Genomic DNA, 22,941 nt, shown 5'->3' with positions numbered 1-22,941 from the left:
AAAGGCGACTTTGATTCCATCTCCTTCAAGGAAGTATCAACTTCAAACCAGATGTTGGCTTGAGGAAACTTGTGTGAGTTAATATTTGTCGGAAGTGGGGTGGAGGGTGGGGATCTGTATCTAAGGGCATGTCACAGGCTCAGTGGCAAGGTGTGGACAGGACTCAGGTTGCAGATGTCCTGACCCTCCTAGGGTAAGTCACATGTTCCCTCATTGCTTCCTCTTTCTTCACACACTGGCCATGGGGAAATCCCTGCTGGGTGCTATAAGAAGCCCTGGGCTGTGGGAAGAAGCCAGAGTCTTAGGCAAGAAGGCAAGATGAGTTACAGCCTGGCCTTTCTGCTGGCCCTTTTGCTTTGCCTTGGCTCTGCCTCCAGGAGTTCAGAGACTATGAATTCCACTTCTTCCCCAGAGTTGGCAATAACACCCTACGTTACAACCCCAGAAGCCACATCTTGGGCAGAAGGTGGTACTGTGTCACAGGTAAGGGAGTTGCTGAGTCTGGGTGAGCTATGTTCAATTCCCTTCCTCTTGCTTTTTGGGGACCTGAATACAATTTCATGGATGACTAGACCTGAGCACTTGAAAGGATTTATGACTCTTTCTGTTCACTGTAGATGCCTTGAAAATGAATTAAAACCTGGGTGAAGTAATTAAACTGTTAGCAGGATAGACAACATCTCAGTTTTCTAGCTAATGCATTTGGGGAAAGGCATGTTCTAAAGAGGTTCTCAACCCAGGCTGACCAGTAGGATCAGTGGTGAGAATCCTAAAAATCCAGATGCCTTGGTTCTAGCCTGCACAGGTGTTTACAACTCAGGCATTTAGGAAGTCCAATTGATTCTAATATGTAGTCTGGGATAGGAGCTTTTAGGAAAGAGATCACACGAGAAGTCACTCCATCAAAGTTTTTTCACCTGATTTGCTGCCCAGGGCGGGAGCCTTCTGAGGGTAAGCAGTATACTCTGAGGGAGTGAGAGTCTCCATGCAACGTCTGGAACCCTGCCAGTTCCTCTGTACCTAGCTTATAAGGAAGATGGGTAATGGGTCTAAGGACATGGTAAGCTCAGTAAAACGTTTTCTGCACTAGCATGAGAACCTGTGTCTGTATCTCCACCACCCATGTAAGAAGCCAGGCAAGGCAGCACACATCTGCAGCCCCATCACTGGTTAGAGGAGGCAGGGACAGGAAGGTCCCTCGGCTTACTTGCCAACCATTCTAGCTAATTGGTGAGCTCCAGGTTCAGCAACAGATCTTAGCTCAAGAAAAATAAGGTGGCAAGTAGTAGAGAAAGACATCTACTACCTCCCCATACATATGCACAGGCACACACTCACACAAGCACATATACATGTACACACAGAGAGAACATGGGTTATAAGAAGAGGAATTATCAGTCTTAGGAAAATGCCATTACATGTGGAAATTTCCAAGGGAATGCTAACTCCTTTCAATCTTTTTTTCAAATAAGGAATTGCTGGGGCTATTTCCAGTGCCAAACAACTGCAGCAGTGAAATGAACCATCAAAGGCACCGTGTACTACAGGGATGGGTCTGGAGAGGCGCCCTGTGTAGAATGCACAGGCTGCCTGATTCTTTGGGGGATGAGAACTCTTTGGCTTTCCTTTAAAAAAAAAAAAAAAAAAAAAAGAGGCACGGAGAAGCTGCAGGATGCAGGACAGGAAACAGTTGCCCATTTTACCTCTGGGCCTTTCTGCAGAACTGTTACTCTGCAAAGCCTTTCAGGCTAGCCTTACTGCAGTGGGACTTGTGCTGGAGGGTTTCTAACTCCATCAAAGTGCCTCCGTCTGTTAGGCATTTCATCGAGCTAGCCACGTTCATGAACTTATCTGAATGGAAGGATAAACAGGAAAAGGGGAGGGGGAGGCTTTTGTCTGAGTGTTTGCGTTAGCATCTTTAAAATGTGTAGACTGTGAAAATGTGATCAACAAGTGATTTGGATGGGGCCTAGAGGGCAATGACATCAACGATATCCAGTGCATGCCTAATGAATGCCAAGACTAGGTTAATATACATACAGCTTATTTAACCCCCAAGAGTTAGGTAAAAGTCATGGTCCCATTTTAGAGATGTTAAATCTGAGGCTTGCTATGGTGAAGTCGTTGGCTTAAAGTCACTAAAGTGAGTGAAAGTCACTTAAAGTCACTACACCTCCCTCGTGCTCATTCAGTTGTTTCATTCAAGTTTCAACTCTTCAAAGGAGTCTGTTGTGAAAACCGTCTCTTCGTATGCAGCTTTCTCTATTTCCAGGGTACAGATGAAAATTGCTTTAAATGAAGAAATTTCAGAGAACCACAATCATACACCAGCTCCACAGTAGTCAGAAATCCCATATTTACTCTTATCTAGGGGGTTCTAAACAGTTTCTGGGGACAATTAGAAGGGGTTACCTTTTTTTTTGGTGAAGTGAGGTTAACAATAATAATTTATTATAAAGCTTCACTACCAATCAAAAGCCAGCATTTGGATGTAACATCTTCAGCTGAAGTCATAGAAAATAAAATACCAGTGAAGGAACAGAGGAAAGTGACCACTGTCTGGTAAGAAGACAAATATTTAAGAACTAGTAGTTAAGTTATACTTAGAGGATTCAATTTCTTTCATCATTTGCTTATCTGCCTGTGGTGAAAGAGTCAGTATCACACTCCAACCCCCTTTTTATAGTGGACCAGGTATCAATTCCACTATAAACCTAATTTTCTAGGGCTGGCTGCCAGCTTGATGAGCTTGTTGGGAAGTAGTGGAACACCCTTTTATAACTGTCATTGAGCAAGTTCCAAACGTATCATTTTCTGTACTTTCGAACCGCTGAGTACCGTTATTTTATGTCGTGAATCTTTGTGGGCACTTAGACTCGGCTGCTAATTAGAGCCGATTGCGACTTTAAATCACAAATGTGAGTCGCACCTTCTGCTGGCGGGCTCAGAACACTGTTCACGCCTCCAAAGAATTGGCCACTGCCTTTCATAGTTCTAGGGAAGGCTCCTCACGCTCACTGACAGAGTTAGAACCACAGTGGATGACAGTGAGCTTCTGTCATCGGGATCTGAGGCTGTTGGAAAAGCCCCTAGGGCATTCAGAAGGAAAATGAGCCTGATTGGGCCACAATTGGTTTTAATCAGCTTCTAATTCCCGAGCCTGGGGTATTGTAGACCTTCGTATATGTTAATTGAACGTATACCAAGTGAGAACCTGGCAGTGTAGCCACTTTTGTGGGGCACACAGGGTCCTACTTGCCCTCCACAAGGGGACTACACATCCTTCCAAAGGCCAAGGGGACAAGCACTTGTCTTTGTGTCTCATTCCCCACATTTCATTCACGTAGTTTGAGCATTCACTGCAGAGAGACTCATCACCATTAGCTTCATTGTCTTTGAATTCCAGGAGCAGAAATATCTCTAATGGGAGACACTGATCAAACTTATGGACCGTTTTGATGTCAGCTGAGCACGCTGGGCTGATGATAAGCAGGATGGAGTCCCCAGCACTGGGACAGAGATGTTCAATAGAAGCCAATGGAATGGCTGTCAGCAGGGCTCATAATTATTTGCTTGTCTTTCAGGTGAACTTCAGGACTAAAAGTTGTTAGCTAGTGGTTTCTAGTTGATTGTCTAGAGACTTCTTGATGATACCTGCTGTTTCCAGAATTGACAGAGCTTCTTGGAGAACTCCAGGAATGGTCCCCCCTGTCTTGTGAAGCTAATTAACTTCCCCTTGTCAATGCAATACAAGTTGTTTTTTTTTCTTTGCTGGATGCTTATTACGACAAGGTGTTTCTTCAAAAGCCTGTAAAAAACTTGGCATACCTGTGCTATAGTCTTTCTATCTTAGATGGAGTAATAGGTCTGAGTCCAGTAGAATCCAACCTCTCTGACAGGTCCCTGGTGTATATTGTGTAGTCTGAAACCTCTCCAACAGGTGTATATTGTGCAGTTCGAAACCTCTTCAACAGGTTCCCAGTGTATATTGTCCAGTCCTTATTCATTCTTCGCAAAGGCCCTTCCCACCCCCATTCTAAACCCTTGCTACCACGTGCAACATAAACCCGCTTGCTCCTACCCCTTACTCCCTGATCCTTAAAGATGGAGAGATCCGATTAGACAAGAAAGAACAGTGTCAAGACGTTTCCTGGCATGGAGGGCTGGGAAAATAGCACAGCGGATGAAAGTACTTGCAAACACAAGGTCTTGAGTTTAGTCCCCAGAACCCTTAGTTTAAAAGCCAAGTGTGGTGGTGTGGGGTTATTGTCCCAGTGCTGGGAAGATGAGATGAGAAGGATCTCTGAGGCTGACTGGCCAGCACCCTAGCCTACCTGGTGAGTCTCAGGTCAGTGAGAGACTGTCTCAAGAAAAAAGGGCAAATGTTGGTTGACCAAGGAATGACACTCGGTATTGTCCTCTGGCTTCCACATTGTTGACATGTGTGTTTAGTGTGTGTGTGTGTGAGCATGCACACACACACACACACACACACACACACACACACACTTCATTCTTACCATCTTAGAGAAGATTAGGTTCATTTAAAAACCACCACAGTCACCACTGTTTACAAGAGCCTTAATTGTCCCGGAGGTCACTGCTGGGCTAAATCTCAATTACAGGAGCATCTAGGCCAGGTTTGTTCAGGGGTCATGGAGATCGGTAGAGGTGGCTTGTGTGTAGAGCAGATACACTCAGCCACAGCCAGCTTATGTGAACTTTGAAGCATGGCTAGAGTCTCTCCAGACTCTGAAAACTGCTCTTTCCTCCTTTGCTTCACAAAGAGTCCCTTCAGGCTGACACTCCATAGGTGAGCTTTGGGCTGGCCTTCAGATGAGGTCATTAAAAGGCACAGCCAGTTGGCTGACAAGACTCACTCTGCAAGGTAATAGTAGTAATGAAAAATGTTAATTGTGCCAGGATCCCCTTGGGGTAGTTCAAAGGGGACAAAAGAAAAACAGAATCTTTCAAACCTGTCATTTTAAAATATGCAGTGGCATCGAAGCGTGAGCCTGAATATCTTAAAGAAACTTCAAATATTTTAAAATGACTTTTTTTTTCTTGCAAGTGTAAGCTAGAGAACTTCCATTTGAGAAATTTGCAAGGAACCTCTAAACTCATACACTTCTCAATTTTTGAGCGAGTAGATGGCTTGTTTCCATTTGGAAAAATGTGAATTTTATAATTTCCCAGCTGAAGAGAGGATTTGAATTCTCACTGGAGATCTTTGCCACGGCCCACAAACCTTCAAGGTTTCTTTATTCTAATTGGGAGAAACTGGGCTGGGATTGGAGTAAAAGTGTGTGTGTGTGTGTGTGTGTGTGTGTGTGTGTGTGTGTGTGCATGCACGTGTGCCTGTGCCTGTGCTAGTAGGAGGAAAGAGAAAGTGACAGCACCCGATCACCTGTCACGTGCCAGGGACTCAGTGAGCATCACTTGCTTACTTCAACCAGGGTATCTGAACTTCACAGAGGAGGAAATAGACTTAAGGAGGTGTTACATGCAGCAAATGGAAGAACAGATGTTCAAACTTAGTCCTCTTGGCCTCTCTTCATTTTCTTTTCTTTGCAGAGAGATAGAATGATTTCTTTAGGACTCCTCAAGCATGGAGAATCTTCCTTTTGATACAAGCTGCTGACAGAGGCTTAGCCAACAGGTGGAGACGGGGTTGGCTTGTCTCTATGACACTGTTCGGTCATGTATTGGCCTACACTTGTTTGCCTCCATCACGTTCTGCCAACCCAATCTCTGTCATTCCTGTTGCCCGAGAGGTTCATTTTCCAGCTTATTGCTGACACTCGCCTTTTATTATTACAGTCATTTTCCAATTTCACCGGCTCTGTGGACAGTCATGGGACCTGCCAGTGCTCCGTTTCCCTGCCAGACACGGCCTTCCCCGCTGACAGGGTGGAGCGTTTGGAGTTCACAGCTCACATCCTTTCTCAGAAGTTCGAGAAAGAGTTTTCTAAGGTAAGTGTTTTCTTTTCAAACATGGTCTTGACTCATAGTAAATCTCCTAGCTCCTCTTAGCAGAGAAGGAAAACTCAGTAAGAGAGTGGGATCGAGGCTTAGCACACCGTGGACAAAATCACAGCAGGACTCTGTTCCTTACACAGTGGTGAAGTGGCCCCGCAACTTTGATTGCTCTGTGGTTTCTTCTTCTCTTTGGCTTTCTTTCTTTAACTTTCCAGCTTTGATCTGTTATCTTTCCCCTCTTCTTCACCCTCTTCAGTTCTGGTTTATCTTCTTTCTCTGTCACCTTTTCTTCAATTCTTACTCATTCTTGTTTCCACTGGTTTCCTATTCACTTTGCCTTAGTCCTTCTCTGGTTCATCCTTCCCAATCTTTCTTGCTCTTCCTTTCTGATTCTTTTTTTTTCTTTTTTTTAAAAAAAATTATTTTATAATTAATTTAATTTAACATATCAGCCACGCCTTTCTGATTCTTTTTATTGCTGTACTCTTGTTGGTATCCGGTCACCTTTAAATGGTTCTTTCCTCCTCTTCCTCCTCCTCCTTTCTTTTCTCCTTCAAATCTTCCCTTTCCTATTCTCCATTTTTCCTTCCTGCTTTTCTTCCCTGTATTTAAATCTGTATAAATCCCTCCTTTTCTCTATTCTCCCCTCCCCCTTGGTAATTATTTTTGATTGCTAGAAGAGGAACATTTTATTCCATGTGTTTCCCATGAGACCAAAGTTGAAGGCTTCTTTGGGAATTTGAGTGGAGAGTGATGGGTCTCTCAGGCTTGGGGAAAATCCCAGCTAGAACCTTCTGGGCTCTGCTCTGTGTAGCCGGAAGAATTCATTCTAAAGGAGTTGTCTTTCTCTGAGCGTGCTGGAGCCTTGTGACTTGCCATTCCAATTTCAACCCCTTCCAGCTTTTTAGCCAAGCTACAAATCAATTAGAAAGGCTCCCGTTTTATGCCCAGGTGAAGTCCAGGCTAGAATATAATCACATTATGCATTATTTAATACAACCCCATTAATTTACAAGGAGTTCTGGCTTTACTGCAGCCTTCCAAAGAAGTTTTCCTGAGCAGTTTAAGTGCAGCCCCCTCAACATCCAATATCATTATCCTTTAAGACAAAAAATTACGGTGAGCCTGAGACCCTGCTTTCAACCTGAATTGGTAGATAAATATCCTAAGTTAAAATGAGTGTCCAGGAAAAATGGGTTTGACTACTCCAGGAACCTAGCTTCTTAAGAAATAAAATGTCCTTGAATTAATCAGCAGAAAAGGCATAGCACTAAATTATAAATTCCAACCATTAATATTCATAGCCTTATTCCAGCATAATCAAGTAGAGATAAGAAGTTATGCATAAAAACATGACAAGCAGAGGAAAATCCTAGGTAGAGGTCTTTTTCAGTTGGAGCCATTTGCTTTGAGACAGTGGAGGCCACTGATATGCATGTCATCTTTGCTGGCAGGCGTATGAAGGGCAGTTTGAAACCTCAAACTGTCCCAGAGAGAGTAAGTGGCTAGCCATGTTTGTGAGTGTGGGGCATTTCATTCCAATGCTCCAAGCGGAGGTGGGGCAGGAGACATCAGATTGCTAATAATTGGTAGAGAGAGGGCAGAATAGGCAGGAAAACTTTCAGTTCTAAAGGTGACAGTAGTTTGTCCCCCCACCAGAAACAAAACACAAAAGTGGAGGCCTAACAAAGGGGTTTACCATCAGCTGAGGTTCGAATGGCTGATTTGTTGTGGTAGATGACACCAGTGGTAACAGTAGCAGCCTTTGTTTGTATCTGTCCAAATGCTTCCTGTTCTTTCAAGCCTGCATTTAAAGGAGGTAGGCTACATCTCCTCACTTCCACTTTAATGCTAGAAAACTCAAGGTTCACACAGTTAAAGGGACTTTCCTGAGGTCAGTCTTCTCTCGGATGCTATGGTAAGGTCAGGGATTTGAGTCTTCAGAATCAAGCCAGATCTGTTTCTGCTGTCCAGATCTGAGAAGACTCAAGATATGGAGCAGGTCAGGTATGCCTTCAAATCCCAAGTTATCTCTTTAGCAGAAGGCTTCTGGATTTCTGGGTGAATTATTATAGCTGTCCCCAGGCTGTCTTAGAAATCACCATTTATCTAGGGACCTAGGGGGACGCCCATTCTGAGCAGGTGAAAGGCTTGAGACTGCCTTCCATTAATTCATCATCTGTCAGTACACAGGGAAGTCAAGAAGCTGCCTCTGCAGAAAATGCTGAAAGCCTTTTAGACTTTTCTGTTGCTTATGACACATCCTTTGTGATCATACTTAGAAAGAAGATGCCATAATGCCCCAAATGGCACCTCAGGGTTTTTGTTTGTTTGTTTGTTTTTTGTTTTTGCTTTTCTTTCTCTCGAGGTTCCTGGTCTTTGGGACAAGTTATTTAATATGACACATTTGCTAATAGATGCTCATGCATGAGAAGGTTGAGGCATCCTGGGAGATATTTGAACAACCCATAAACAAACAACATTGATTGGGCAATGCTTTGTGCAGTGGAATAAAAGCAAATTGAAAGGTCAGATTGAAAAACACTGAAATAACCATTTCTCTATTAATATCTAGAACTCATAGAGCATCCATTAGCGAGGCCCTTAATGTGCATCATCTCTAGTCTCTGTAATAATCGTGTAAGCTTGGTGTCTTTACCCGTTGTTTGGTAAGTATAATAAAGCTTAGAGAAATTAAGGGATTTGCCCACTGGGTACTGAAGTTACATTTGATCTCAGGCAGTTCTTGTATCAAACACTGCATGTTTTGATGATATTTTCAGGGTCAATTAACCTAATTACATTAGCTTTTAAGGGTATATTGAAAATAACAGTATGTTTCAAAGTCCATTTACTTATTTCAAGTAATCTGGCTGTAGTTATGATCTTGGGTTTTGAGGAGCTGATAGAACTATGAACAGACTAATTATTTAGCTGAATAGCCAGACACACTACCTCCCTATTTATGACAAGACCACTTTTATTGTAAGAAACAACAGCAGCCACCCAAAACCAAATTCCAAACAAACTTTGATTTTGTTTTTAAATCTATGACATGGTTAAGTGCATACCAGATAAAATGAAGTGGGAGCTGTAAATGCCAGCCTGGTGATTTGAAGGCAAGCATTGTGAGTGTTTTTAGACTCACACTTGCTGTAGTGATGAAATTGGGGCAAAGATGTTGTTTCAGCTGCGTGGCCTCGCCGTCTTAGACCCATCTTCTTGCTAGCATGTTTTTACAGCATCCCTGGCCTCTAAATGCCAGTGGCACATACTCAGTCCTCAGTTGCGGCAACCAAAATGTCTCTAGACATTACTAGTATCCCCTGGAGACAAGCTCCTTGCTTGGGCCTTTTCCCTCTGTTTAGAACAAGCATTCTAAATCCAGGAGGGAAAATGTGCTAAAGGTACTAAATGCCAGTGGTGTGGGCCTGGACTCATCTCTGGGTATGCGACTCTGCCATCACTGAGCTGAAACTACAGAGGACAAGCCCTGAGGATCTCAGGGCTGTCTGTGCTATCTCTGTGCACAAAATCTCTGCAACTGTAAACTTCACATGTAAAGCCTTTCTGGCCCATTTTCAAGTTTTCTCCTGCACACTGTAACCATGGACAATTTCAGTTTTTTTTTTTTTTTTTGTGAATACCACCTAGACTTCCTCTAAATGTCAGCAGAAAGGATCACCCTTCAAAATTCCGTGCCAGATGTAGAGAGACCTATTGTTTTGTAACTGAACTTGGGGCAGACCCAGCACAAATTCTCACAGGTCACAAACTCTAGGCCATGCCTTGGTTTTCTGTGAGAATTGGCGTGGGGGAACCTCATTTTATTCAGCAGAGATGACAGTTGCATCACTCATTAGCACAGAATGGTAGCTATAATGTGCCACCAATGGGTTCCAGGAAAGCTGAGGGTGTTTCATTTGTTCCAAGAGCTGGCAAGGCCAAATGCCAACAAGCATACTCATTCCTCCAAACTTCTATTTCTGCAATGGATTGGTGCATTATTACTATGTTTTCACCACAGGCAAGGCTTTATGGCCAATTTTTAAAAAGAAGTTGGAACCTGAACACCTTATGTCTCTGTTCATTTTTTGAGGGGTGAGGGCTTGTTATATGCACCTCCCACACTCTTTTTTTTTTATCTGTATCCACCAAAATATCATGATCCCTACCAGCCTCAAAGCGGTGGGGCATCTGATGGCAATGAACATCACTTGCCTGAGGAGATACAGTAATGGAGCCAAGGTATGCAGTTCCAATGTTCATTAGAATCCTCTTCTCCTGAAGCCCTAGTTCTGAAGGTCTGTGGCCCATGAGTCTATTCTAATTTGCATGGTGGGGTTAAGTGGAAGGGCTAAGTGACAGGAGTTAGGACAGCCTTTGTCATTAGAGAGACCACAGGTCAACATCTGTCTGAATTCATCCAGGAACTTGACGTTAGTGCAGTTTGGGGAGAAGCATTACTTATGCTCACATTTAAGAAAGAAACTGAAAGCAGCAACTTTTTAATGAGCAGGTCTTTGAAAAAGCCATGACATTTCTTTTAGAGATCAGATACAAAAACGTGTCACCGACTGTTTATTGAAATATTCTTTCGGAGATTCCAATTATACACTCAACCACCAAGGGAATTTTTGGAAGTATTTTAACTTAATGATCAGACATTCAAATATATGCAACAAATGTGTAATTTAAAGGTCTGATTGCAATAATCAGTTCTTGGAATAAATGTGAGCTCACTTAATGAAATGTGCACTTTACAGTTGTGCCTGCACTCACGTATTGTATAGGAAGTGGGGTCCTTATGCTTCTTTGTAAAAGGCAGAGGGGCTCAGAATGCTCAGCATTTCTCGTCTTCTAGAAAATACTGAGACTTTGAGAGAGCGATGGCTCTAAACAAAAGGATGGTGGAGACAGCGATTTGTCCCCAGAGAACATTTCATAATGTCTTGAGACATTTTTGGTTGTCATAACTGGGAGCAACTGAATATCCTACAATTCACTGTATACCTCCCACACAAGAAGGAGACTTGCTTGAAATGTCAATAGTACTGAGGCTGAGAAACTCTGATTTAGAGCAAACGATCTGAGAAGAGAAATGATCTCAAGCGGTTGAGTCCAGTGAGCTAGCATCCTCAGACTTTAAGATGGACATTATTATATACTACATACAGGTTATTTTCAGTGTAGGTAAGTGTGACCCCAAGCCACAGTAATATGCTATTTTTAGTTGGCATTTGGATAAAAAAGGTAGCTATATTTTGAATCACTCCTTTGCAGTGATTCACAAGGATCAAATAATCTTCAAGTGTTTTGTAGTGCAGGAAGTCTATTTGATATCACTCTGTGAGTTGACATAAGCTTTTTGCTTCTCCTCCAGGTGAAGGAGTATGTCCAGCTAATCAGTGTGTATGAGAAGAAACTCCTGAACTTGACTGTCCGAGTAGAGGACATGGAGAAGGACAGTATTTCTTACACAGAACTAGACTTTGAGCTGATCAAACTGGAAGTGAAGGAGATGCATAAACTGGTCATACAGCTGAAGGAGAATTTTGTTGGAAGCACAGAAATTATTGACAAGCTGGAAGTGGAGGTAAGGAATGATTCACTTCTTAGTATATCAGTAATGCATTTCATTCAGTGACTGACTGAACAAGTACTATGACCTGGATGGGATACTCTTTCCTCAACCCTAATTCTGCTACTGTCTCAGGACCATGAGGCACATCTGTGTTTCTGTTTTGGATGGATGCTTATACATGTATAATAAGTTAAATGTATTAGGAACATGTTGACTGAAAAGCAGATGTTGGACACTAAGAATTCTGCTCCAGAACTAAATGACCTTTCTGTTCTGTAGAAAGTGATGACGTAAATCTGAATCGACCATGTTAAATCAGTACCTTTGCTGTCTTGGATTTATCCTCATGAGACTAGAAATATAATTTACCTGATTGTGGATAACTTCCCTTTGTGAATGATCACTTATTTCTCTTAGAATTATTCTCCATGTACTTAAATTGCTTGTGTATCAGGCCTCATATGGATCTGTTTGGAATTGTTTTGTGCAAGATGCTAGATATGAATCAATTTTTTAGTCTTCCACATGCAGCTATACAGTTGGACCAGCACAATTTGTTGAAGATGTTGTCTTTTGTTCAGTGTGCATTTTCTGCCTTTTTTTTTTTTTTTGTCAAAAATCACTTGTCCATAGTTGTGTGGCATTATAGCTGGTCTTCAATTCTATTATGTTGATCAATATGTCTGTTTTTATGCCAATGCCATACTGTTTTTTTATTACTATGGCCCTGTAGCACAGGCTGTAGCACAGTTGAAATCTGAGATAGTGATATGTCCAACATAGCAATAAAACAACTCCTGATAACATATTGCTACACCCCAAAATCAATGAGTTACTCAACACTCAGCAGAAGCTTCTTCTCAAAATAGATGGGATTAACATAGAGACTGACAGCTGGAGAATGTGGAGAAACTGAAAATTTTGGGGGTGTTCAGGTCTGAATGGGATGTGTTCATCACACCACTGCCCCCAATGCTCAGGGATCTATGGAGAAAGAGGAGGTGGAAAGATTGTAAGAGCCAGAGGTGGTGGACGATTGTAAGGAAATAGAATTTTCCAGACACAACAGGGCAGACACACATATGAGTTCACAGAGACTGACAGGATGCTTAAGGCCTATGCAATCTAAAGCCATTTAAAAATCTGAGCATGAAGGAGGGGAGTGGGCACAAAGTCCCACCTCTAGCCAAGAAGCTGTTTGTAAATGATAACTGCTGGGAGGGGGAAATTAGTTTTCTTTAATTGAATGACACTGGGTACATCAACCACACTCCAGAGCAGTCCCATGCCCAGGAGTAGATGACCAACACAAATTGGACTCTATGTATTTTAGTTGCTTTTTTCTTTTGTTTTTGTCCTTTAAAGAGAGAGAAAGAGCATGAAGTTGAATGAGTAGGGAGGGGGAGGATCTGAGTAGGAAAGGATATGATAAAAATATACTGTGCAAAATTCTCAAAGAATAAATTGAAAAAAATAAAAACATGCATGAATTAAGCAAAAAAAATTAGACTTCTTGTAAATATGTTTTAGCAAAGTCTTTAAAGATCTATGGATAAGATTACCATATTAATGTTATGGTTGGGTAATTTATATCACCCAGAATTTACCCGCACAGTCATGACATGGGCTATAATTGAGAATTCTAGTTACATATTTTAGAATTTACATTTTCTCTAGCCCTCACCATTCATTAGAAACTTAATTATAATACAACATGAGTAAACATGAGTTTATAGGGGAAGGTTATTAGAAGTGAACTTTAATGGACATTTGTGAATGCCTAGAGTGAGCCTGTGCTGTATTATTAAAGCTGTTAAAATCTTTGCCATTTTCTTCTTGTCACACACATTGCCTGCAATGTGACAGGCATTCAGTCTAAACCATAAAATGTATTCTTCCAAATGAAACCATTCAGAAGGATCTCTGGTGTATTCTGCAGCAATGTCTCACTAAATGACAAATTCAGCCCCAGAATGTTTATGAAAGAAATTGCACAATAATATAAAGTCACTCTGAATTTTTTATTTCCTTAGATAAGGAATATGACTCTCCTGGTAGAGAAGCTAGAGACGCTAGACCAAAACAATGTCCTTAGCATTCGCCGGCAAATCTTGGCTCTGAAGACCAAGCTGAAAGAATGTGAAGCCTCTAAAAGCGAGCTTGTGCCTGCCACGCCCCCTCCTCCTGCTCCTGGTAAGCCTGCTCTATATATGTTTTTACCACTTGAGTGAGACCCCATAATGAGCCTTGAGTTGGGTGGGGAAAAGATCTGAGATTGTAGTGATGGAGAAATTGTGGCATTTGTGTGGTTCTGAGTTTATTCTTCCACATTTTAAATCTTCCCACCTTCAGCTAGTTCTATTATCATATGCTGGGGGTTCACAGAAGAAAAGCACAGTGAATTTTTCTAAAACAAAATCCACTAGCTACACACATTCCTTTTGCATTTCCCTAGCTGGAAAAACCTATCTGGAGGAGAGAAGAGCTATGGGACCAGGGGTGGCAGAGCATATAGGGTCTTTATGTGGCATTGCCTTCTGGTAGATGGAAAGGGCTGATTGGCTCATTTATATTGCAGGCTGGGTGTACACCTCTGTTTTTCTGCCATTCTTTTTCTCTGCCCTCTCTTTCACACTCCTCTGCACTTCACCTTTATTACTCCCCAAAGGGCATGCTGGGTGCTTGCTGCAATCTGAGTCCTAGGACTCACTGAGAATTAAAGGGATGGGTGGCATCATGAGCCATGGACCTGCCTTGCTACCCATCCAGCAGGACAGGACAGCGTCTCACTCTCCCCCAGGTTAACTACAGAAGAGTGTGTGTGTTGGGAGAAGGAGAAGCAGGTACTTGAACGCATCTGTGAATGGAAACAGTGGAGTAGTGGCTTGGAGAGAAAAGCTTTGGAATCCCTGACTTTGCCAGCTATGTAGCGGCAGAGAAAGGATCCTTCATCTTATTTATAAAATGGGAGAATAATTGGCCTCACCTTATAGGGTTGCTATGGGGATTAATGAGGCAGTGCTTGGGAAGCTCAGGGCTCTGTAATCAGCACCCATACACCGGCAATGGATATTATTAGTAATCATGATAATTGAAGTGAAAGCCTGGCTGTGAACAGAGATAGGGCTAAATCCTGCTGCACTGAAGTACCTCCCTCCGGCCTCTCAGACACAGAATTCAGCTCCATCCTTTAGAGATTCTACAGCAAAGGAACTTCTCTCGTGGTCTTGAGCATCTCAGCCTGAATGGGAACTATTGCTTGTCATCAAGTTGTGAAGCCTTCCTTTTCCTTTTTTTGTTACAAATTCCAGTTCTCACCAGTCTTTTTCTTTGGACTGTATATTTCTGGTTGTTGCTAATGTAACTGCGTTCTTTAAGGCTTCAGTGGGCTAGGACTGTAATAATAAGCCCCTTGGTCTTGTTCAGGGGATGCGTCTCTCCAGTTGTAGTCAGAGGTCTGTTTTAATATGACTTACAAAGGGTGTTTAGGGCAAGGATCATGGTCTGTCTTTAGAGACAGACTGAAGCCGAATTGGTCTGGGTCAGTGTTATAATCAAGCCAAAGTGGGAGCTTGTTCTGGTGGACCATGGCAGCTCTTTGAGGCAAGAGTCAGAGCAGTGTTACAGGACCATGGCAAGAATGATCAAGCAGCCCCCAGCAAAAAGATTTTCCTGGCACAGGTTTTTATTCACCAACTGGAAATTGAGCACATTTTAAAGCAGAAAGGAACGTTCAGGGCCAGCTAACTTAGTTCTGTAATATTTCAGTGGATGGGCTCGAGTCTGAAGGACGTTGCTTTTCTTGAAGGCACACTGGCACTCAGTGACAGAGTTTATGTTGTAATATGTCTGCCATCTCTGGATCTCAGGACTCCTTAATAACCTGAGTGTCAGGTAGCAGTCACCTAAGGGTGATGGCAGGGGAGGAAAAACCATTGCTTAGTATTTAGGGAAGCAAGCAAGCAAGTCTTCTGAGTTATTTTCTTTAGAAATACTTGTAAAACTTTCCCTTAGGCCTTCACACTTAGGCTTCTGTGAACTATCTCGGCCCAGCTGTGTGGCTTAAGCAAACTGAACCCAGACTTCCACTCACTTTCTCACAACCTTGGCTGCATCTGGGTCCCTGCCAAACCACTTGGGCCTCCTCCAGCTTTGCTCATATTATATTTATGATGTTTATATTAAACTGATTTTTGTCATGTTTTTAAATCAATTTCTCTCACTTGCTCTCTTTATGTTTGGATTGGTTGATAATGCAGAATTGGAAAATCCCCAGGCACCACAAAGTTGTGAGCCTGTGGAGACTTTAATTAAAGTTCCTCACTATTATGGGACTCTAAAATCTGGCCTATCTGCCTTTTCTCACTGCAGAGTTGCACAGAACCAAAAAAGGACCATATATGAGTCTCAGCTCTAAAATAATTCTGCACTCTCTGGGCTCCGCCCTTGCAGCTGCACTTGGCTAACCTAGTGGTCAGCTTGAACTTAGACCCAGTATATTTTGTTTTTAATAAAATGCAATATAATATATGTGTGTGTGCATAAATGTGTGCAGATATGCAGTGCAAAAAACCTTTTCCTGCTTTATTTTACAGAACTTTCTAACTTAAAATAATTGATCTTCTGTTTATTAATTCCCCTCCCTCAAAAAACTGACTTCAGTCTATTTTTTTCTCTGAATCTATATGGCAGCAGCATATTGGAAAAAAACATGATGAGAATTCCCAGGGGTCACTGCTCTGCTTGAGGATGTTGGGTTCTGTAGGTACATAGAAAGTAAATGGTTGGTGACTGAGTGAGACATAAAAGACATGGTGGGGGGGGAGGCATGCCACAATCCTAAGCTTAGAGATGCACAGAGTGTTGAGAGTACAGCCAATGATTCAGAATCAACTTATTATCAATTTTCTTACAATTACAACCATTTTACTTGCTAATTCTTTGGTTGTTTTGTATTTTCTGGAGACAGGATTTCACTCCACAGTACAGGGTGGTCTGACTTTCATGCCAAGCCTATATCCTAAGGCTTCCAAGTAGTGAGCTAAAGAGTATGAGCCACTACAACCTGGCTGAATTGCCTAATTCTTACAAGTTAATCATATTTTCTCTAGTCTTAGTACATAGACAGCTTAGTTGTCCAGGTGAGAATCTGCACTGACAGACCCGTAATTAAGCATTCTCTGTAGGCATGCAGTGTTTGGCTTTAAAAATCCACTCTATTAGTTTAAAAAGTTTACATAGCCATGTTTCAAGGACTATGAGAATACCAGGGAATAAGCTGATGGATTGCATGATGAAGAAAGTACCTTTGCACAGAGAATTCCTTGCTCCACATTCTGTAAAGTAAATAAATCAGATGTGTAGCATGGATTTCTCGTATTTCATAAATGAGGGTTGGGTTTAATGATTTGCTTAGTCTTTTATTCCTTTATTCCCTGGTGTGGTCAGTCCTCTGTTTGCTAGATTGCTAGAGACTACCAGAACAGGTGAAGAAATACCCAGAAGCCACTATCCAGGAAACAGCCATGTAAACCAGAACCTATATGATGTGTTTATAATGAGGGTGGCTACTAGTGATTGAGTTGTATTTACAAGCCTTATTTCTAATCAACAGTCCTGTGGGGGTAGACATTGATTATTTAACATAAGGAAACTGGGTCTGATATGGTTAAGCAACTTGCTCTGTGATACACAATAACTAAAGAGTAGAGTCAGGATTCGGACTGGAGCCTGTCTGAGAACACTTTCTCTGTGCCAGGCTAGTGTGTGTCTATAGCTGCTCTAGCAAAGGGGGTGTTCCTGTGATTTCCTGAATGACAAGACAGTTCCAACAAAGCACCCAACTGATTAGATCTCAGTTATTTTTGCTTCCTTGCTTATAGAGTTGCTGGAAGGACACTCTAGTTCCTGAAAATCCGATGCTTTGTTCTCTTCCACCAGCACATGTAAAATGATTCACTAGCCCTTGGCAGTTCTTGGATGGTGGGCTGGACAATTGGTTGTTGCGAAAGGGTCCAGGTGAAGTTGGGATGGGAAATGGGTAAGAAAGGGAATGGAGGGGCTGCAGAGATGGCTTAGGTGTTAAGAGCACTGGCTGTTCTTCCAGAGGTCCTGAGTTCAATTCCCAGCAACCACATGGTGGTTCACAACCATTTGTAATGAAATCTGGTGCCCTCATCTAGCCTGCAGGGATACATGCAGGCAGAACACTGTACACATAATAAATAAATAAATCTTTTTTTTTAAAAAAGGGAATGGAATATATCTAAGACCTTGACATGAAGGCAGGGGCTAGGAAGGGTGTGAAATGAAGATGGATGGGTGAAAGATCTCTGTAAAAGGGATGGGAGGAGAGGGGCACTCTGCTGAGCAGTGGGTGTGGAGATGACTATTGGTTTGGGTAGTTTTGTTGGGGGTTTGCTTCCAGCCATTGGGGAAGCCCTTTCCCTGACTTGTCACTACTATATTGTAGCCACAGTCTGCGGGACTGACCATAATGGTTTTTTTTTTTTTTTTTTTTTGGTCCCTATTTCTACTTCCTTTTGACCAGCTCCTGAGCACTAAAAATATCCAAAGGTGGTAGAAGATAAAAAGGAAAGTAACAAAATGGATAAGAGATTATTTAGAAAGGATTGGGAGATAAGAAAAGAAATTAGAGTATCATTCAGTTTTAATACTTATAGTAGGCACAGTTTAAATTTCTGGTCAACATAAGAAATGATAACCTTCATTGTTATCAGTGGGAATGCTATTAGTACTATATTTGATATACTATCATTGTTTTAATGATGGGACCATTGCTGCCATGCTAGCAGTATCAATCATGTATTTTGGTTTCTTCGTGTCTAAAGAGTTCACTTCGGAGACAGAACGGTCTGTCTTTAACCCCCTGATAATGTGAGGATAAGTTACATGCATCATGAACTTTTCTGAAACACTGTGTTACTATTTGGTTTGGGATATTTTCTTTCCAGGAAAGTCAGGTTCAATGAAGCAAGCAACCCTTAAGCCTTCCAACCTGAAAGAAGAGAAGTGACTTTCATTTCCTCACAGTGAAATGTAGTTGCATAAATAAGCTCTCTGCTAGGTATTTTAACCAGAAAATCCACTTTTAGCATATGGAAACTGGAACAGTTTTTGTTATCATTAAACTGAACACATTGCTAACTTTATTTTAATAATTCATACATTGTTTCATAAACAAAGGCAAACAAGCATTCATCTGAGAGATCACTTTTAGGGGAAGAAATAATAATTTATAATTTTATTTATTATTTCTTTAGCACAGAGCAGTCTCTTGGCTGAACACACGTTGCTTTTTTATTTATGAAACGGTGCATGCATTATTAAAATAAACCTGTGACTGTGTTCTGTTTAATGATATGCAAAATTATTTGAGGTTGGGTACAGTGTGGTTTTATTTCTCTACCTGTTGTATGGTTGGCTGACTTTCCCACCAACTGTGGATTTATGAGAGCATTTAAGGAGCACGTATTTAATTCTGGGAATGAAAAGTCCCAGCAGATTGGAAAAATAAAAGCAAGATTTCTAGTAATGGTTTCACCTCCCAGCAGTCCCGAGAAAGGAGGGGAGAGAGCAAAGCGTTTAGCAAAGAGGGGACCCAGGCAGTCACTTGGCTCCCCTTACTGCCCAGAGCTAATCTCAGGCAGTTCAGTGGAGCTCTGCTTTCAGCTCCCGTTCACGTCTCTGCCCTCCATGGCTCCTTGATTCCTTCCAGGCACATAGAGCAGAGATAATGTTCATGTTCTGCCCCTTCCTTCCTCCCTCCCTCCTTCCTTTCCTTCCTTCCCCCTCCATGATCCAAGTAGCAAACAAGGAAAAATAACCTCAAATTTATTTGAAGTTGGATTTTTGTTACCCAATAAAGTATCTTACTATTTTTTTTAAAAGAAGAATATTTGTTGTAACACCAGAGAATATATGTTCAGTTCTTTGCATAGATGTTATAAAAATGCTGGAGGAATTTTATTTCTTTTTCCTTATAATACACAAATCCTTTTGGTTGGCAGGCCTTTCAGAGGGTATACAAATCAAATGGCCAGTTGCCCAGCCTGAGTCATTTATCCATGGGTTACATGGAATGAGGAGTCAGTGGATCAGTGCATCTGGTCCCACTTGATTGTACACATTTTGACAATGAATATATCAGAATGGGAAGGATAAAATACTTGCTTACCATTCTATGGTGCAGTAGCATATGTGTTATGAAGAACAGGACTCATCTCAAAGCTCTGGGGCAAGATGGTCACCAAGTGATTTATGTGAAGGGGTGTGCTCTGGGCACAGATTAGGCAAGTCCATGGCAAAATGACTTTGTAGTTCCTCAAGGCTGAGAAGCTTGAGAATCCTACCATTAAAGGACTAATTGTCTTGGTCTATAAAATTCTGTATTTATAACTTTCTTTTCTGAGATTAGCTCAGAGCAACATTGGTACCTGCTATGGATATACACTTGGGGTCCCAGAGAAGGCAAGGACACTCCCCCAGGGTCTATCTTTCATTAATCACGGTTTTTCCTAGGGCTGACCCTGGTGAGTAGCACATTTGTCTTTATAAGGAAAGGACATGTTTCTAGAATGGTATTGTTTCCCCAATTTTGCTACAAAAATTAAGATACTTGCAAAATGCTTCCTGGGAGAAGAAGATATATAAAATATCAGCTCTCCCCCTTTCTCTCCGGGGTCTCAAATTTTATAATATGACTTTATGTAGTTATATTACATCCATTTTCTAGTTTGAAAAACCTACTGATGAAAACATGAGGCAGTTCTCTGGATCTGGCAGTGGGCTCACACTAAGACAGAAACAAAGGACGGTTCTTCTCCAGAGCTGCCATTGTGATTGAACTATGCTGGGGAAAATGTTGAGGGTTGGTTTTGGTTCTCAGGATATTAAATTGTTTAAGCATACATTTTCTCTAAAAATGTCTTCTTTTTCTCTTCTTTTACAGGAAGCTGTAGTCATGGTGGTGTGGTGAACATCAGCGCTCCCTCTGTGGTTCAGCTTAACTGGCAAGGTTTTAGTTTTAAATATGGTGCCTGGGGTCGAGATTACTCTCCTCAGCAGCCAGAGAGAACCCTGTACTGGGTGGCACCTCTGAATTCAGATGGGAGGTATCTAGAATATTACAGACTTTATAACTCACTGGATAACCTGTTAATCTATTCGCACGCTCGAGAGTATCGGATTCGCTATGGCCAAGGGAGTGGTACAGTAGCATACAACAACAACCTGTATGTGAATTGGTACAATGGGAGGAACATTGCCAAAATTAACCTGACTTCCAATGTAGTTACTGTGAATCAGCCTCTCCCTATGGCTGCCTATAATAACCGCTTCTCTTATGCCAATGTGAATTGGCAAGACATTGACTTAGCTGTGGATGAGCAAGCACTGTGGGTGATTTATGCAACCGAGGACAGCACTGGCAACATAGTGATCAGTAAACTCAACGATACCTCTCTTGAGGTGCTAAGCACATGGGTTACCAAGCAGTACAAACCATCTGTTTCTAATGCCTTCATGGTATGTGGAGTTCTTTATGCTACCCGCACTTTGAACACCAGAACAGAGGAGATATTTTACTACTATGACACAAACACAGGGAGGGAAGGCTCTCTAGCCATCCCAATGAGAAAGATGCAGGAAAGAATTCAGAGCATTAATTATCATCCCTTCGACCAAAAACTTTATGTCTACAATGATGGTTATCTTCTAAATTATGATCTTGTTTTCTTACAGGAGCCCAGGCATCCTGTCTAGGTGTTAGGGTGAAGGAGAAATAAAAGTGGATTGAAAACAGCCTTCTCCACATACTTAGACATCTGCAGGGAAATCCGGGAGTGTGTTTCTTTAGGAGTGATGTGTAGTAGAGATACAGTTCTATCACAATAGAGACATAGTATATTTCTCTCAATTTGATTTCTTTGGGGAACTATCATCCCCTTTGGATGAATTTAACAATGGAAATAAGTTCCTTCCAGATGAAGTTCTCAGAGGTTAGGGGTACTATGAGTCTACTGAAGTTTCTAGTGAGGTGAAATCTGGAAATTAAGGAAGTTAAGGGGAACTCAGTATGAACTCTGGGGATTCTTTCTCTAGGAAATTCTCATAGTGATCAGCCATTCGCCATGTAGCTCATGGACTTGTCCATGGAGGAAAGGAAACTGGGGCTTAATTAGGTAGATTAGCATCAGAAGGTGAATGAGAGGCCAACTGCCTACCTTTGTTTTTCTCACTAGCTCCTGGAACCTGCTTTGTGCATCCTAGATCGGTAAATTTGGCATCTTAAATGATGTCTGTTAGACATTTTGAGTTTTCTGGAGACGAACCTTTTGTACATTAAGTTATATACTGAAAATCAGTCCTGGAGGGGTTTTCAAATTATATACTTGGCTTTTTCTTTCTCTCATTCTTCACTTACATGACTCAGTAGAACCGTCCACCTCATAATTCAGTTTCCAAGGCAGCCATAATATTAGAAGTGGACTTAGAGAAAGACCAGTTGTCTTTCTCTACTGCTGCTTATATGTTTAAGAAAAAAATTAATTAGTTTTCCATGGGACAGATATGAGATAAAAGTTACTTTTATTTTATCATGCAATTTTGGTTTCCATAGCTCCATGACTAAAAGAAGTCAGTTGACAGTGGCAAAGTGGTAGCATTTCCGGTGAGACGTTGAAGATCTTGGAGTCAGTGGTACCGCTTGTTTTATGTAATTTCTATCTTTAAGCCTGGAATTTGTAAGAAAGTAAAATGTTTTTTCTAGAAAATGATATAGAGAAACTCCTTGAGGTATCTGGTTAGCCAATGTAGTGGTGGAGAGCCTGGTGGGTGCAGATGTTCCAGTTACTTCAGACGGCTCCATCATATAGTCTTGGCTATTTTCCACTGATGTTCAAATCCTAATTTTTAAATGCTGTATTCCTATTTTTTAAATAAATGATTAAAGTGTGCATTGAACCAAAGACTTTTGTTTTATTTACTGTTTTTAATTTTAAAAATACAGACAAACAAACACCCAACTTAATGCAGTGACCATATCCTATTATGAGATATGAACAATGTATACCTCCCAAACATCGGTGCATGTGCTAAGAAAGTATCAATAACTTTTAGAAGAGCCAAAAGTAGATGGGTCTTTATTGTCCATTTCCCTTTGAAACCCATTCTTTCTGGCACCTCTCACCCAAGTCCACCTCATTATCTTCAGGGATATGACTTTATGGATTTATTAATTTGAATGACTGACCAGTTACTTTCAATGCTAGCCTATATTTGTGTGGCTTACGTTCCTTTGACAATTGTGCTATTAACATTGGGTCTGAAAATCTCCAGATCCTTCTCAAATAGTAGGT

General features: G+C 41.5%; 1 protein-coding gene across 1 annotated transcript; it reads left to right on the top strand.

Moving 5' to 3' along the window:
* Positions 1 to 311: 311 nt before the first annotated feature.
* On the top strand, positions 312 to 22,500 carry Olfm4 (olfactomedin 4). The gene is given in 6 exon segments (XM_059274324.1): positions 312 to 483; positions 5,821 to 5,973; positions 11,363 to 11,575; positions 13,597 to 13,775; positions 17,446 to 17,531; positions 20,535 to 22,500. Coding segments are annotated over 6 exon segments (1,608 nt in total). The 5' UTR covers positions 312 to 318; the 3' UTR covers positions 21,347 to 22,500.
* Positions 22,501 to 22,941: the final 441 nt, after the last annotated feature.

The sequence above is a fragment of the Peromyscus eremicus genome, chromosome 9, assembly GCF_949786415.1.
Source record: "Peromyscus eremicus chromosome 9, PerEre_H2_v1, whole genome shotgun sequence".
Taxonomy (NCBI): domain Eukaryota; kingdom Metazoa; phylum Chordata; class Mammalia; order Rodentia; family Cricetidae; genus Peromyscus; species Peromyscus eremicus.
Note: the sequence above shows the minus strand (reverse complement) of the source record. Positions and strands in the feature narration are given on the sequence as shown.